General features: G+C 31.9%; 1 protein-coding gene across 3 annotated transcripts in view; it reads right to left on the minus strand.

Annotated features, from left to right (window-relative positions):
• Positions 1-18,558, minus strand: part of SMC5 (structural maintenance of chromosomes 5) — a 128,846-nt gene that overhangs the window by 62,440 nt on the left and 47,848 nt on the right. For all 3 annotated transcript variants that reach the window (XM_075363793.1, XM_075363792.1, XM_075363794.1), the window contains 6 exons: positions 16,980-17,103; positions 15,793-15,910; positions 13,756-13,884; positions 10,254-10,446; positions 5,706-5,837; positions 1,859-2,013 (listed from right to left, as the gene is read on the minus strand). In XM_075363793.1, coding sequence (XP_075219908.1) covers positions 1,859-2,013; positions 5,706-5,837; positions 10,254-10,446; positions 13,756-13,884; positions 15,793-15,910; positions 16,980-17,103 — 851 coding nt within the window. The remainder of the gene's footprint in view (positions 1-1,858; positions 2,014-5,705; positions 5,838-10,253; positions 10,447-13,755; positions 13,885-15,792; positions 15,911-16,979; positions 17,104-18,558) is intronic.

The following is an 18,558-nucleotide window of genomic DNA, read 5'->3' on the forward strand; positions in this document are numbered from 1 at the left end:
AGTACAGTATGGCGAATACTTAACAAAGAAAATCTATACCTCTACTGCTATCAGAAAGTTCAAAATTTACTGCCTGGTGACTTTGCATTGCATCTAAAGTTTTGTCACTGGCTTGGTGGCCATGGAAAATGGAAAACCATCATAAAGTAAGTTCTATTTTATTCGCTGATGAGACATTTATAAGAGATGGAGTTAATAACTTGCAAAATAAACATCACTGGGATTTTGAAAATCCACATGCAACAATAGAAAGCAGTTTTCAACACCGATTTTCTGTTAATGTTTGGTGTGGCATTATTGATAAGCATATGATTAGACCATTTATTATCAATGGTTGCCTTATGGGAAACAAGTATTTTTTTAGAAAATAAAAAAATGCCCTAGCTTTTAGAAGACATTCTACTAATAATGAGGCAAGAAATGATTTTTCAACACAATGGGGCCCTATACATTTTGTGAAGTAGTTAGATATTATTTGAATGTAACATTTAAGAACAACTGGACCGGGCGAGAAGGACCAATAAATTGGCTCCCTAGATCACCTGCTGTGATGCCAATAGCCTATTATGTGTGGGGACACACTGTGTCCCCACAGTGATAGTACTATTCAGTGATAGTATACACTGAAAAGATAACTACAAAAGAAGAACTGATGGCAAGAATTTTCAATGCATTTGAAATTCTACAAAATAATCTAGATATGGTGAAACAGCTACCGAAGAAACTTTAAAGGAGCAGAGTACTGTGTTACAGTGAAGGAGGACATTTTGAATAGCTGTAATAGTAATTTCTTAATATGTTTTTACCATTTTACTTTTGTTGAATGATTTTATTTCTAGGTATTCTTGGATGTTAAAAGTATTATTCTTTCTATTTCAAAATTAATGTATTTTTCAGCCACGTTTCGGATATTTTGATGTTAATAAAATTAATTTTTTGTAACTTGATTTTGTTTTTTAGTTGAGTTTATTTACATCATTTTGGTCAGAATTAAATTCTCTACCAGTTTTGTTTAAAATTTGTACTTATTTATTACCTATGTAACAAAATTATTGTGTAAAACATAACAAAACTGGGTTTTCATCACAATTTTTTGCATTCTAGCCCAGTTTTCTCAAAAGCCACTGCAGATAGAGTTCTGAAACCATCCATTATAGAGTTTTATTCTATTTGTCAGGACAAAAACCTGCAGAAACCATCAAGCTTACCTCTTACTTTGGGTTCCTAGAATTTCAGTAAGGATTTATTTTACTATTACCTCAAGAATCATTGCGAAATTTTTTGCCAGCCATAACTAACTGACAAAGCGTTTCTGGACCCATGTTTATATAAACTTTTTTCATTATTTTCACTGGTAGAACTCGTCCTGAAATTCTTTCCATTTCTTGGTGAAACACCTGTGTGCGTGTGTGTAAATAGGTGTTTCAAAATTATATTACCACTCAAATGGGATGAATATTTATCAAAACCATACACCAAACACTTATGATATTGAACTTTAGCCCTCAATTAGGAATAGTGTTTATGCTTGTGTATTTATTATGTGTTAGCTGTGATTGCTTACCTCTTCGATGTAACTCACTATAAGCAACAAGGAAAAAGTTCAATATCATACATGTTTGATGTATGGTTAATAGACAGATAGATAAATATTCAGCCCAGTTGAGTGGTAACACAATTTTGAAACACATTCGTGTGTGTGTGCATAAACAATAAGCATAAGGTAGGAGGCATTGTTAAATTCTGTACTGTTGGTGGAAAATTGTGTTTTACTTTTGTCTTGTGTATATATATATATATATATATATATATATATATACACACACACACACACACACACACACAAAAGAAAAATTACTTCAAAAAATGTAGGGCCATATATTTTTCCACAAAATATATCTGAATTGGATTTTACATATTCACGAATTCTGTATGCAGTTATATTCTTCTGCTGCAAAAAAATTAATTTCTTCATTTCTATATTGTTGACAATGCTTATCTTGTATTCAGTTTCTGGAACAAAAAAAAATTTGTATTTAACAAAAATTTAACATTTTGTATTTTATTAAAATAATTACTAAAATGTAATCACAATATGATATTGTTATTAATAATAAGGATCCTTCTACACAGTAAAAGAAACTCATTAAGTTTTGAATTAGATTGAGCTCTGAAAGATTTAAACACAAAAAGCAGTAGGAACTGATAAACCATCTGAATTATCATGCTTACTGAGAGAAGCAGAACTCTATATATAATCAATACCATAGAATTCATTAAAACATTACTTTTTTAAGAAAGCAGGAGCAGATAAATTTAAGACCTACTGCAGCATAATTTTTATTCAGTATGCTTGCTATCCAGTTATTAACTAGTATAGTTAACAAAAATAGAATGGAAGGTAAAAGGTATGCTAAATGAAATGCAATTGAATTTCGGAAAATGCATAACAACATAAGAAGAAAGTTTAGTTTTCAAAATAATTATAGAAGGCAGGATGAAGAAAAAAGCTACATTCATGGCATTTTTTAGATCTTCAAAACAAGTTTGATAATATATAAAAAAAAAAAATAGGAATTGAATGTTATAAGATTTTACAAAAAGTAGAATATAAATATTGGGAAAAAAGGATTATAATCTATAGAATTAATCAGGTAGGTACAACATTTTGATACACAAAAACTACTATAATGATGGAAAGAAAACTACAATAAGGAGGAGAGAAGCAATAGAAAAACTAAAAGAATATTTTAACAGCCTGGTACAAAAAAAAAAAAAAAAGGTTAAAATTCACTGATTATTTTTTGTTTACTGAACTAGGAATAAATTGAATGTAATTAACCATATGGATTCTTTACTGGTGACAAAACTCAGTTTAAAAATAAATGATAGTAAACTGAAGGTAATGGAATACAACAACAGAAGATAATTCTATAATACTCAACTTAGAATTCTAAGTTGAATATTAAGAGAAGAGAAACAACAAAATATGGAAAAATTAGTTATTTTAAGTGATTGAATTACAATAGATGGACAAAATAAAATAGAAAATAAAAAACAAACTTGCACAAACCAAGAGAGTTTTTAATCAAAAATATATCTGAAAGCACCAAACACAGATTTAGAATATTTAATTTTAAGAACACCATATGAAAATTTCATTTGACTTCCTCAAGAGCTTTCAGCTATTCTGCTATCTTAAGGAGGCATTTATAATTTATAATTAAATATATAAAAATGTAAAAATTCACATAATAAAATTAAATACAAAACAACTGATCGTCATTTTGTAATGTTAAAGTCATAAGTTAAAGTAACTACGTCTGTTTTATCAGAGTATCACAATTGTTATGAAATCTGTATTGTGGAATCAGTTTAGCCAATTTAATAATTGTTGTTTATTATTTGCTTATATAAAATGTCATCATAAAATTTAATTTGTTATTGTTATTATATATGTGGTATTTTTCAAGATTAAAGGTATAATAAAAATTATTATAGTAATCCAATACTTCCATGAATTTATTTGAATTATAATTATGCTTAGTATCCAAAATTTGGGCGGTCTTTGTATTTCTTTGTTATACAATTTATGTGTTCTTTAGCTCTAATTAAAAAGGTATAATTGGACGTACCACTATATTGTGATTTGCAATCTTCACATTTTAGACGGAATACACCCTGTCTGTTCATATTATATTTATTTCCAGTTATTAAGGTTTTAGTTGGATCTCTATTATTTATATAATTGAAGACTTTATTATTAGTGGCATATGCTGTCTTTAAATTAAATGATTTATATTTTTATTAAATTTTCTATAGTTTAAATTATATTCTATTTTTACATATTCTTTTTCCAAGTTAAGCATTTATTTTTTAATCTGAACTATAATCTATCTACTAATTTATCATTATATCCATTCGATGTGGCAATGTATTTAATAATAATTTTATAGTATTATGTTTAAGATATTTGATTGTTCTGTGTATTAAGGAATTGAAGTAAATTATGGTATTTTGTTGGGTTGGTTTCCAATATATGTTTATGTTCAATTTATTGTTATTGAAGTTCTTATTAATTGTTATATCTAAATAATCAATGCTATGCTGTTAGTTTCTTGATTCATAGTGAAATTAATGTATTCATCCAATGAGTTGATTTCATTAATTATTATATTTTCTTCATTATTAGTTGTTTGATTAAATATGATTAAAATGTCATCCACATATCTTTTGTATAGTATATGATTTCTTAATTATCACACGTAAATAAATTAATAACTGGAAATAAATATAATATGAATGGACAGGGTATATGCTGTCTAAAATGTGAAGACTGTGAATCACGATATATTGGTATGTCCAATCATACCTTTTTAATTACATCTAAAGAACATATAAACTGTATAACAAAGAAATACAAAGACCGCTCCAAATTTTGCAAAATACATTTTGGATACTAAACATAATTATAATCCAAATAAATTCATGGAAGTATTGGATTAGTATAATAATCTTTATTATACCTTTAATCTTGAAAAATACCACATATATAACAACAATAACAAATTAATAAACGAACAAATTAAATTTGATGATAACATTTTATATAAGCGAATAAACAACAATTATTAAGTTAGCTAAACTGATTCCACAATCAATAGATTTCATAACAGTTGTGATATTCTTATAAAACAAATGTAGTTACTTTAACTTATGACTTTAAAATTACAAAATTATGATCAATTGTTATTTAATTTTATTATGTGAATTTTACATTTTTATATATTTTAATTATAAATTTCTCCTTAAGATGGCAGAATAGCTGAAAGTGTTTGAGGAAGTCAAATGGAATTTTGGTAAGCTGTTCTTAAAATTATATATAACAGTTATTTTACCAATGGTACCAAGTTCGAAAAACAAATTTAGAAATTAGAAAGAAACTTAAAAATATATTTATTAAGTATAGAAATTTATGCTAATGGAACAAAGATAAATAAGTAATCTAGAAAAATAAAGAACAAAAAAAGCTTTTAAGATTATGTTAAAGTATCTGATGAAAAATGTAGATAAATTAGGTGAATCAATTTTTTTTTAATTTTGAGTACTAAAATAAAATGTTTGAAGATAAATTGAAGAAGAAATAAGATAATGAAAAAAATCTTGTACAAAAGACAGGGCTGATGGAGCATACGTAAGTTATCAAAAATTAATAAATTTAGTTATAATAAACATAGCACATAAAAACTAGCAAAGAATGTCAAATATAAAATATGAAACAAGTTACAAAGGATAAAAGAAGTATCTATTTTATTCAATTTAAAGATGTGCTGGCCACATCTTTCAATGCAATTGGCACAGAACAAAAAGGAATGGAGAACTGCATCAAATCACACCGAACTGGAGGAATGAATAAAAAAAAAAACAAACTTCAAAGTTTCCTTTAGTGTTAGCTGTAATTTCTTTATTTTATTCCAACATTAATCAATCCTAAACTACACCAATGAAATGTTCCACAGAGTATATTATTCACTCTGGGTTAGAATTAGCCAATATAAAAACCATAGAAATTTATAGTTGTACAAATAACTTTCTTCCATTCATTAATACCAAATAAATAATTAATAAGGTTTTCTTTTATTAACTCTGTTTTATTTATTTAATAAATATGTCTACAGAATATTAAGAAAATAAATTTTATTTACGTTTCATTATTGAATAAGCTGCAGCAGCACTTTTTTGAGCCTGATACTCCTCTTCAGTTAATTTCCGTAATTCACCTGTGACTTCATCAATTTTTATCTGGATATCACATATCTGTTGTTCTAAATTATTATCTACAAAAAAAAAAATATTATTATTTTAAATAATAACTTTTCTTTTAAAATTAATTTTTCCTTTGTTTTATTTTGGGGGGGGGGGAGCCTAGATAGGAGGGGTTTTAATGATCTGATGCCAACCTTCTAGAGGAAATGAATTTGTAATTTGTAACATGAGACGAAAGAGCCATGTCTGACCAATATTTGAACCCAAAGCCTTTGGATGAAAAATAAGTTAAGGTAAAAATAACCTTTCAACCTTGTGCCTGTGACTATATTATAAAAGCCTAAGGCAAATAAGGAAGAAGTAAACGTTTTTTAAGCTATCCCAAAAATATATTTAAATTTAAGTTAAAAAAAATGTACAAATAAATGAAAGAAATTTTGAAGAACTCACTAAAATTGTTGGACTGCAGTTTTTAAAATAAATCTTCAAAAATTCAGTTTATTTTTTGTCAGTAAAAAAAAAAATTAACATTAATGCAATATGCATATATTACTAAATTTAAATAATAAAACTAACGAGTACAAATAAAATTAAGTTTTTCATACATATTATAATAAAAAAATCATGAAAGAACATCTGTTATTTTTATGTCTAACCACAACAAGCTCTAAAGTTAGGCTGTACAACTAATCTCAATCCATTCTTAAGATAGAGATTTTTATTGAAAAAAATACAAAATGTGGACAAAGGGAATATGATGTAAGATAGGGCATTTGTCCAAATGTACATTTTTGTTTATTTTGATAACATGAATCAATTCCTAAGTTTGGCCATCTCCTAAGACAGTATATATAAATACATTATTACATCTATAGTAATTTTTTTCTTTATGCAATGCTTGTTTACAAGTAAGTAAATATAATTATAGAAAATATAAATTAATATGTTGTTATTATCATACATTCATGTTAAAATTAAATAAGTTTTCTGTAAACAAATAGCATATTGCTTTAATCATTATAGACATCTGTAAGAAACATTTAAAACAAAAATAATTATATAGAGCGATTTACAAAAAAAAAAAAAAATGTAACAAACTTTCAGGACATGTTCTAATGGTGAAAATAAAGAAGAAAGTTCATATAAACATAGGTAAAAAAAAAGGTTTGTTAGCAAATGTCGGCTGGCAAAAGATTTCACCCTGATTTCTACGCCTTCAGTAAAATTAGGCCAGATTGTAACTCTTGGGATCCAAATTAAGTAGGTACATTTAGTGGTTTTATATGAAATCTGACCGGAAAAATTAGAAAAAAAAATAGGTCCTGGAACTGTATTTTTAGTAGTTTTTGAACAATTTAGGGTAAGAAATAAAAGATTGGAGTCAAAAAACAAATTATTTTATGTTTGGCATAAAATAACAGTTAAATGGGTCGGTCATAAACACATAAAATAACAAAATTTGTTACTTTTTTTATTTTTTTATTTTATTTTACAAAGCTTGTAAACAAAAGTTGCAGAGAAATCTGATTCCAAGTCAAATGGTCTGCCTAGGCAGAACATATCAACTGACAAGTGTTTTTTGTTATGGAAAGAATAACTTTATTGGAAGCAATTAATCCCAAACAGGTTATGGAAGCAATTACCCTAAACAGCTCATGCAACCAAAATAATTTTGAACTTGTACAATTTACTAAGCACAGAATGTCTAGTTCTTCTTCAACAATTAGTACATGTTTGCTGTACCTTTTCTAAAAGGGGCGCTTCTTGCACAGGCGGGCGGATTGGCCCAAGTTTTCTAACATTCTTGCGGCCAGGATGCGGGTGTTCGCTCGTACACTGGACGAGGTCCCTCTAGATAACCTGGCAGAGAATTTCTCTTCTGAGGTGGTTGAAGCCGCAGAACTCTCAATCCCTCGGAGTACGGGACGAGAGAGAGTAGCTGGTTGGTGATCTTGGGACTTGACTGCGATAAAACAGGCCGTGGGCCGACTCAGGAGAGCCGCACAGCGTGCGCGTGATCCTGACCGGCACAAGGCCTTGTTTGCAAAGTATCGTCAGAAAAGGAACGAGTATTTTCATAGAATTAGGACTTATAAGCGAGATTCCTGGCGCTCTTTTGTTCAAGAGCAAGGGAATAAGGACCCTTGGGGTATTGTTTATCGAGTACTTGGTCAAAAGCGGAAAAAGGACAGTCTTCTGTCGGCTCTCTCGACCCAAGACGGCATTGTAGTTGAGAAGGATTGTGTTCTATCTCTTCTGATGGACGATCTGCTCCCCGATGATACCGAGGTTGGTGAGACCTCGTATCACCGGAGAGTTCGAGCGGCGGTTGTGGATTTCAATACAGACTCTGTGTCTTCGGAGATTACTGAGGCGGAAGTCCGCCAAGTAATCTGTAGTCTGGCTAGGAACAAAGCCCCCGGATATGATGGTATTACGGTGGAGCTCCTTGTTCACACCCTGCCTGTAATTCTTAGCCCATTGACTAGGGTGTTCAATAGGTGTTTATTTGCTGGGTATTTCCCGGCTTGCTGGAAGCGTGGAATTTTGAAGTTATTGTTCAAAGGTGGCGACAAGGACCCCACCGTCAGTTCTTCTTACCGTCCTCTGACGCTCTTGCCAGTTGTTGGAAAGGTTTTCAAGAAGGTTTACCTCCGCATCAATAGTAGGCTGACTTCGAATCACATGCTGATGGACGACCAGTATGGCTTTAGATCCGGTAAGAGTACAGAGGACGTGATTCTTAGGGTCCTGGATCTGGCTTCAGGCAGTGAGTACAAATATGTACTCGGTGTCTTCTTGGACATATCCGGGGCATTTAATAACTTGTGGTGGACCTCTGCCTTGTTTCAATTGCAGAACTGTGGTTGCACGCGGGATGAAATTAGGACTCTCTCGAGTTACTTCAGCGAAAGAACTGTTGTCCTTCGTGACGGCAGTTCGCAAGTAGGAAAGACCGTCAAAAGGATGTCCACAGGGCAGTGTATTAGGTCCACTCGTCTGGACCATCGAGTTTGACTCTCTCATGCAGCTACGTTTGCCCGGTGGCTGTCTCGTTGTGGCTTATGCCGACGACGGGCTGCTGCTGGTTGAGGGTGGTTCGCGTGCTGAGATTGAGCTCAGAGCGGCACAGGCACGTAGGGTTTTGCGGTTTGGAGTCTTCAGCATAAGATGGTTTTCAGTGCGGAGAAAACCACTATGATTTTTTGAAGGGTTGTCTAGCTGCAACTCGTCATCTGCGGGTTGTGATGGACGGTCGTTCAATTAGGTATGTCACTCTTCAAAAGTATCTGGGTGTTATCCTTGATGAGAGGCTTCTCTTCAAGGAGCACCTGCAGTATATGGCGAAGAAGGCAGTTGATGCTTTCTTCGACGTCCGTAGAGTGGTCCATCCCGATTGGGGGTTGAATTTCCGTACCATGCGGATTCTTTACAAAGGTGTTTGCGAGACCATTATGTTGTACGCTGCGCCCGTCTGGGCTCATTGTTTGCGGTACCAATGTTATAGGGCCATTCTATTACGAGCCCAGCGTCTTCTTTTATTAGCGGTTGTTGGCGGTTACAGGACTGTCTCGCGAGAGGCAGTGACTGTGATCGCGGGCATCAAACCTGTGGATATTTCAGCTACCGAATGTAGCTAGCGGTATGTTGCAAAGAAGGGAGGCCTTCTTACTTCTGGGCATATGCGTGAGATCGAAGACCAAGGTTTTGACTCTTGGCAAGAGAGGTGGAACACTTATTTAACACTTATTTATGGTATATTTCCTAATGTTAGAGAGTTGCGAGCGGTTAGCTGGGTATCCCTCAATCGGCACACGACACAATTCCTCTCCGGACATGGTGCCTTTAGGGATAAATTGGCTAGGTTCAGGTTGGTTGATTCTGGCTTCTGTCCGGACTGTAGGGTCGATGACACCGTGGACCGTGTCCTACATATATGTCCCCGGTACGAAGCTGAGCATACCAGAGTTACTAGGGAACTCGAGAGAGTAAACTCTGTTTTGGATCTACGAGTCAACTGGAGTCACGCTACGAGGCGGATCTTCTCCCCTAGGGGGGGGGGGGGGCGAGATGTACCCTTTCTAAAGCTTTGCAAATTTAAAAACTGACGTCCTAGATATGATAAGACAAGATATAAAATAAATCCCTCCAAAAATAAAGTATGTTAAATTGAAGTAAGAAGAATAATATCTTTTTCCTAACAAGATTATGGTGATGGGATACAAAAAGGCTGTACATTACATAATGAAGAGGCAAAGTGTAAAAAAGAAATGAAATGGAAGTCACAAAAAAAAAATTGGTTGTGATCGACCTATGCAAGGGGAGTACATATTAGGTTCTCTTTGAAAAATTTTATTGTCTGACTTATGGCCAGATTTCAAACTTAAGTGGCATTATATGATAATTAAATTTTAGGAGAAAAATAGAAAAAACCTTATCATTAATATAAATATAAACAATTTCCAGTAAACTACACTTTATTATACCTTGGAGAGCTTCAATTTTAAAATTTAATTCTTCAATAGCATTTTTCAAATTTGCAATATCACAAAGTCTTCTGTCATTCTCTTTAACTTTAATTTTAAAATCGGCTTTAAGAAGAAGAATCTTCGCATCCCAATGTTGAATCGACTGTAACAGTGACCTAAACTTGCCCATTTCTTCATTTTCAGCAATTTTCTATATAAAAAGATATATAACAGTGAACATTATTTTTTTACTGAACTCAATTTAAACCAGATACTACATCAGAAAGTTTTAATGAATCATTTAAACTATTAAAAATATAGACAAATTATATTCAAATTTAATTAGGATCTTAGATTTAAGAATGTTCTTTTAATAAATCATCAATCACATCAGCGCATTGCCTTGTAAATATTGCTTTAAATGTTTGACCTGACAAGTATAATTCACAGTGATACATTTATATTTTTTCTTAAAGGAAACACAATTAATTCTAAAATAAAATGACTATAAACATTTTTATATAATTACTATTTTTAGAATGAGTGATATGTTTTGACTTCGTGTGTAAAGATGTGTTCTAAAAAAGACTGCAAAAGAGTAAACTTTTGTAATAATAACAAGTTACATTATATTACTATTAATATTATTATCATCAACATCTAACACAAAAATTATACAGGCTTGTCCTTTCAAAGTAGTTCCCTGTAACAGACAACACAATGCTCCCAATGTTTCTTCCATTCTCGGAAAATTTCCTGGCAACACATTTCAGAGATGGCGCACAGCTGTTGTATAATTACTTTCCTCAATCTTTTTGGCAGTTTAAAAATGATGTCCTTTTACGGTTTCTTTTAATTTGGGAAATATGAAAAAGTCTGCTGCGGCCAAATCTGGGTAGAAGGGTGGGTGAGGTATAACGAATGTCTCATGTTTTGCCAGATAATGGCAGATAAGAAGTGATGCACAGGCTGGTGCAATATCCAACTCTGGTGTTCTCACAGCTTAGACCTCTTTCTGAGTACAGCATCCCTCTAAAGCCATAAAACTTTCATGTAGAACTTCTTGTTTACTGTCTGACTACGTTGAATGAATTCATAATGTGCTAAGCCTTTCCACTCAAAAAAAAATCATTTCCTTTATGTCTGACTGACACATACATTTTTTTATCATTTTGGTAACAACTGTATCTTTTTTTGCATCATAGTCGTAGCTCATCTCCAGTTAGAATGTTTTTCAAGAAACTTTTATTATCACTGGCATGGTTGAACTGTATTAATGTTACAATTTAAAATGATTTAACAATTTATAATACAGCAATCACACAGTCTTTCCCAAATCTTTGATGAACCATTTTAAATGTCCCTGTAAAGATTTCACTAAATTTAAAACAAAATTTCCCACAAACATGTTGTTCTTCAAGATCTTTTTTAAAAATTTGATGAGAGTTTAGTACACATATTTATTCCAACTGTTAGAGCTGGTAAACTAACAATGGTAGCATGAAGTGTCAAAAATGTAATAAGCTTCTGAAAATTGCCATGAATCTGCTGATACCCAAGTCTACAGAGTAGCCAGACTTGTCTTGTTGCTAACCAGAGTTACTTGTGGAATATGCTCTATGTACTGCTAGGCATGCTATTATAAAGTTCAATCTTTTTTTTAACACACTTCATAATATTTACCCACTATTTTTGTACTCATTTACAGATTCTTACTAGTGCATGGCAAATGGTAAAGAATTAAGTTCACAAAATTTTTATCAGCACATTGATCAATATGAAATGTAACAACTTCCACACAATTCAAATTTCTATCACATCGTAAGAAACATAATTTACCATCTTACACAAGTTCATAGTCACTAACAGTAACTGCAGCTGTTCTGTAATCATGCAGGAAATTAGCACAATTCACTTAAAAGTATAGACATTTTATTATAATTCAATTTTAATGGTACCTTTGTTCTTTAGGCACAAGGGTTCACTATCTTCAATGAATAATGTTAAGAATTTCCACCTGGGATTGGACAATATAAATTGCTGAATTATAGTTTCCACAACCAATTACAAGATAATACGAGGTGTGTGAGAAAAGTAATGAGATTGGTAACACTGCGAGCGGTCTGACAATGCTGTGTCTACCGGTCTGTGCTAGACTGGTTTGTTCATCCCTTCCAAATGCTCAGTACGAGTTTCAACTCCGTTCAGCAAACACATTATTTTTGACAGCGCCATCAGTGAAGTTACGTGACGAAAATGGAGCATCGGAATTTAGAGCAATGTTGTGCAATCAAGTTTTGTGTTAAACTTAGGGGATCCACGAGTGTGACCTTTGAAAAGTTGAAACAGGCCTATGGGGAACAACATTGCTTATCAAGAACACAAGTATTCCGCTGGCACAAACCATTTTTGAAAGGCCGAGAACACGTCAAAGATCAACCTCGCTTAGGGAGAACTTCAAAATCTGACAAAAACGTTGAGCGTGTGAGGGTTCTTGTGAGGTCAGACCATCGTTTAACAATAAGGATGATAAGTGAACAGTTAAATTTAAACACTTTTACCGTATATAAAATTTTGACAGACGATTTGTACATGCGAACGGTTTGTGCGAAATTGGTGCCGAAAAACCTCACAACAGAACAGAAGGACAATCGAAGAAAAAAGTGCGTTGATCTTCTTGAGAGGATTGATAATGACTAAGAATTCTTCAATCGTGTGATCACAGGTGATGAATCCTGGATATTTGAGTATGATCTTGAAACAAGGCGGCAAAGTGAAGAGTGGCACACTTCATCATCTCCTCGACCGAAAAATTGTCGAATGAGCAAATCAAAGATCAAAACCATACTGACTTGCTTTTTTGACAGTAGGGGTATCGTGCACAAAGAATTTGTTCCTCCAGAGCAAACTGTCAGCCAAGTGTTTTACAAAGGTGTCCTCGAAAGGCTCAGGAAAAGAGTGATTTGCGTGATACCAGACATTGCAGACAAGTGGATGCTTCATCATGACAATGCCCCATGTCACACAGCCATTTCCATCACAGAATTTCTGACCTCAAAATGCATTTCTACGGTTTCTCAACCCCCCCCCCCCTATTCACCTGATTTAAGTCTGACTTTTTCCTTTTCCCGAAACATGTCTTAAAAGGACGTCATTTTGGAACTCTGAAGAACATTCAAAAGACTGTGACCAACCAGTTGAAGCCTTCCAGCGCTGCTAAAAAGAGTGGGAACAACAACTCCACCGGTGTATAGCTGCCCAAGAAAACTACTTTGAAGGGGATAATATTGTTTGAAAAAAATAAAAACTTTAGTACGCAAAAAGTCCGTCTCATTTCTTTTCTCACACACCTCACATAATAACAAAATAAATAATATAATTACAAATAAATAATATTGCTCTCAGTAACTTGAGAGCTTGTTATTTGCTGAGCTACTAAACCAATATCTGAAATCCAACTTTTTTCAATTACTTATAAACAAAAATCTTAATTAATTACCTATTAAAAAGATATACTTACATATCTTGCTATTTTCTCGTCAACTTCTTTTAATAACTTTTTAAGTTTATCAATCTCATTTATGAATGGTTCTGCATGTTTTCTCACTTTTTTCAACTCAATTTCTTTGTTTTTCTTCAATTTTCTATTCTGCAGAAAATAAAAATTATAACCGTTTTTATATTTATAAAATTATCCATATTCAAACAATTTTTGGTATTACTATCTTTGGTCTTAACATCACACCCATTTATGCATATTCAGTCACTATATTATGATCTGAACAATAAAACTTCTTTTTCATTTCCACAATCTAATTCCTTAACAAACAGCAAAATATTTGCACTCCTCCTAATCTTTAAAGTGATTTATTTCAAAATCTTCATAACATGAAACGATTGAAATTTTGCCATGTTGTTGTTACCACCACCAGAAATGCATACTCTCATTCACTTTTCACAAAAAGATTATAAATTAATTAATGAACATCTCAAACAAGCCTCATCATTAACTGACTCCTATCTGTTTTAAACTAATAGCACTGAATACAATAATTTGACATCAATTATCAAAAGGTTTTTGATAAATTAATAATAAAAGTTTTGACTACTATCACTAGCTACATCTATGAATACCACATTATATAAATTATGGGTTAAATAAAATTAATACTTTATCTTGATCTATACATAAGTAACATATTACATACATCACACCAGGAATGTGTAAATATGCTACTCCATGGATAAAAGAAGGAAATGCCTCAGTATTTTCTGGAATAGATCAAAGGAAACCATGATTAAACATCTTATTAATTATTTAAAATATGAACATACAGTAAGTAATACTAAAAAAAAACAACTACAAAATAATTCACAATTCAGAAGGCATAAATGAAAATTATTTTAACACACGTAATTTGATGTATGTTGCATGGGATGCAGAAAATACGTTTTTTTTTCAATTTTTAATTAGTATTATTTAACTGACAAGAATAATATTGTTTCTTCAAAAGCAAATACTTTAATTATACTTCAATAAACTGGTGCTAAGAGTTTTTAAAATGGTTCAGTAATTTATTAAAACTGGTATTGGAAGCATAAGGTTGTTTCTAGTTAAGCCAATGTACTGTGTTGAATTACATGAAAACAATTCTGTTGTCTTGTTTGATTAAGGTTTAGGGTTTTCTGTTTTTTTAAGATTAATTAATGAACATCTCAAACAAGCATCATCATTAACTGACTCCAATCTGTTTTAAACTGATAGCACTGAATACAATAATTTAACATTAATTACCAAAAGATTTTTGATAAACTAATAATAAAGATTTGACTACTATCAGCAGCTACATCTATCAATACCATCTATTAAATATATATATATATTTAACAGCAAAAATTATACATTCATAAAAATAAAAAAAAACATGGATAAGTTTAGATTTTAAATATCAACCTACACAATTCATACTTATAGGCGCTAAACAATGAATTGATTTAGTTTTTCTATCTTGAAAACTCATTTTACCTTTTTGTGGAAGACCCATGAGATAATATACTTCAGATAGGAATGCATGCAAGTTTAGTAAATATTTAATAATGACATGGCAAGCTTAGTGTTTCATTAAGATGCTTTAAAGCAAAACAGTATGGTTTGACTTTGTTGCATTTGAAATCAATTTGATCATCCTAAGAGAATTTATCACATAATAAAACGCCCAGAAAATCACTTTACAGGCAGCAGAAATACTATCATTATCATTAATGGGAATTCTATCCACACAATTAACAACAGCAGCAGTTTTATTTATATTTAAAGTTAGATAGTTGCAATCCATCCAGTGAACAATTTTTTGAACTGCTAACATAGAATCTTTAAATCCTTTCAAATAATTATCTTACAGACAATAGTTTCAGTTATATCATCTGCAAAATGTATAATGAACGATTCAAAATTTTTGAGGCAAATCATTAATAAACAATAAAAAATCAAGGGACTGTTAAATCTTAATTTTAATTTTAGTTAAGAATCAAGCGAATTGTTGATACCACAAAATACCTTTATTAAATTGTCCTTTTTTTGACAGTACCGAAGCCATGCTTTTTTCTGTTGTAATAATTCAATCTTAGCAAGCATCTTCTTTCGATCTTCTGCACACTCCACAGCCTTAGACGTTCTGAAAAAATGATAGTAATTTTTATTTTAGAATAGTATTAATACCTGATAATAGTCGCTTTCAAAGAAGTAATATTATTTCTATAAAAAAAATTATACAGGCAACACATCAATTCAAAACAGAGAACCCCATTCAAAATAAAAATGTCTATAAATCTTGAGTTAACTGCTTGTAGATATTATTTAATTTTTCACAACTTTTTTTAAAATGGATCCTCAGATATATTTAAAGAAAAGGTCATAATAAAGATGGAGACTCCGCTAGACACTGCATGTTAAAAGGAACTGTATATTACTTTAATTTATTTCCTTTTAAGTGTTCTTAAAATTAGTTTTATTTTAAACCAGGCTGGAGAAAATGGGTTTGTATGATAAAATTTTGTTTGAAACATGAAGATATAAAAGAGTCTACACAAGCTTGCAAAAATATGTAGACGATACTTTTTATGCAACATTTTAATGAATCTTAATGTGAAAAATTAATCTCCACTTTTATCATTTTTCATTACTCGCAAGATATCTCAAAGGGGCTGGTTAGTGAAGACTCACTCTGACACTACCGAGTGCTTTACGTGACCACAAGGAATATACAATAATTGAAAACTAGCAGTTGAATTATTGCAATACTTTGAACAGGCTCCTACTTGGACAAATCATAACAATGCACCCATTCATACATCATACGAAACGAGTTCTTTGGCTCAATATGTTGTTGATCTACACCTTCCTCCCCGCCTTGCCAAACACATTTTTTTTCTTTTTAATATACACAAAAACCTGGAACAAGTCAAAGGAACTTGACCAACTTGAAGAGCAGGACTTCCTCAGAATATTTTCACAATGGAAATAGTGTTGAGTGTGGTGTAGCAACGTATAAAAGGACTTTATCCGAGTTAACAGTTGCTAGATTTAAATGAAGTGGTTTTTGTAGACCTAGTTTCATACTACTTTTATTGCACCTTATTCAAATTACACATATTACCAAAGATTGAAAATTATATAGCAACAGAAACAGAATTACAAAGTATTATTGACAGTATTTTTTTGACAAAAATTTCATGTTTGTTTACCTGGAAAATATTTCCTTTGCAGCATTTAATCTTTCTTCACAATTTTTTAATTCATCAACAAATTTCGATTCAAATTTCGTGAATTCAAGTAACATTTGATAAGTCTCTGCTAAAAACTTTGAACCTAAATAAATAACAAACAGAAAACAAAGTTTATTCTAAACAGTAGTGTAAAAGATTTCTTTCTTTTAAAATACTTCTAAAGATATCTCTTGGGGATTCCTAATTGAAAAATAAATAAGAAGTAAAAATCAGTAAAAAATAAAATATCAAACAACACAAATGACTGATAAAAGTTAATTAATGGATTATCTGGAATTGTAAACTTTGTAAGTAGTTATCAGATTTATACTGCGCTGTTACTATTTTGTATTGTACAATTAATTTTGTGCCATAAATGTTACATTATTAAGATTTATTTATTTTACACTATGAAAAAATTCTTTCAAGCTAATAAAATATTTATTTTTCTGATAACAGGTTCACACCTAATTATTAGCAGACTACTATTTTTTTGAAAAGCATAATTTACAAAAGATAGTGTTTTAATTATTCACATGTACAAGGGCTGTGCAGAATGGTCCTGGCCTGACAAAGAAAATAAAAATCTGAAGAATTTTTTTCAACATAATCACCAATGATTACATTTAGACCAATGACTAACAAAACGTTTTAATATCCCCAGTATAATATGATTTCTCCAACTCTGCAAAATAAGCAGTTGCTCAGCTTTGATTTCATCATTTGAAGTGAATCTTCATCCAGTATGCCATTTCTTCAGGTTTGGGAAAAGGAAGTAATTGCCAGGAGCCAAATCAGGTATAAATGGCGCATGTGGAAGTTCTCTGAAGCATAGACAATGGAGTTTTGTAGCAACAATTCAAGATGTGCATGCTGACAAATTTTTTTTCCTCTTTAGCCTCCGGGAATTACCGTTCAGGTAATTCAAAGGATGAATGAAGAAGGTAAGTATGAGTATAAATGAAGTGTAGTCTTGTACAGTCTCACTTCAACCATTCCTGAAAAGTGTGGTTAATTGAAACCCAACCACCAAAGAACACCATACCAACCCCATAAGGGGAAGACACCCACTTTGTGACATTCCTGGTCGCCAAACCACCCCCTCTGTTCCAAACCCTGAGGAGCTTTACTAGAGGTTGTCTTTAGACCTTCTAACTGATTGCATTTTGCAGTCATCAGCCAGGCCTCAGTCGGGATGCCACCGACGTAAATACCTCAGCAGACATTTGCAACAGTAAATACATATCAAATTTCACCTTCACGTAGGCCTCAAACGGACATCTTCACATCAAACCTAACATGATTCACTCAAACTAACTAACCAAAACCACGGAAGCACATACCCCGCGCCTAGTACAGATTTGACAATACAGTTTATGACTGTGAATGCCTCAGAAAACGAACGAGTTTAAAGTTAAATCAGTGCTACACTCATACCAATCAAAACTGTGTTTCACACAACACAGAAATTCAGACTTACCCGTCGACTTAATAAGTCGACCGGTTTAGGTCACCTAACGAGAGGAACGCAACCTCATTCAGATCCGTGCAGGAGTCA

The sequence above is a fragment of the Lycorma delicatula genome, chromosome 4, assembly GCF_047948215.1.
Source record: "Lycorma delicatula isolate Av1 chromosome 4, ASM4794821v1, whole genome shotgun sequence".
In the NCBI taxonomy this organism is placed as follows: Eukaryota; Metazoa; Arthropoda; class Insecta; order Hemiptera; family Fulgoridae; genus Lycorma; species Lycorma delicatula.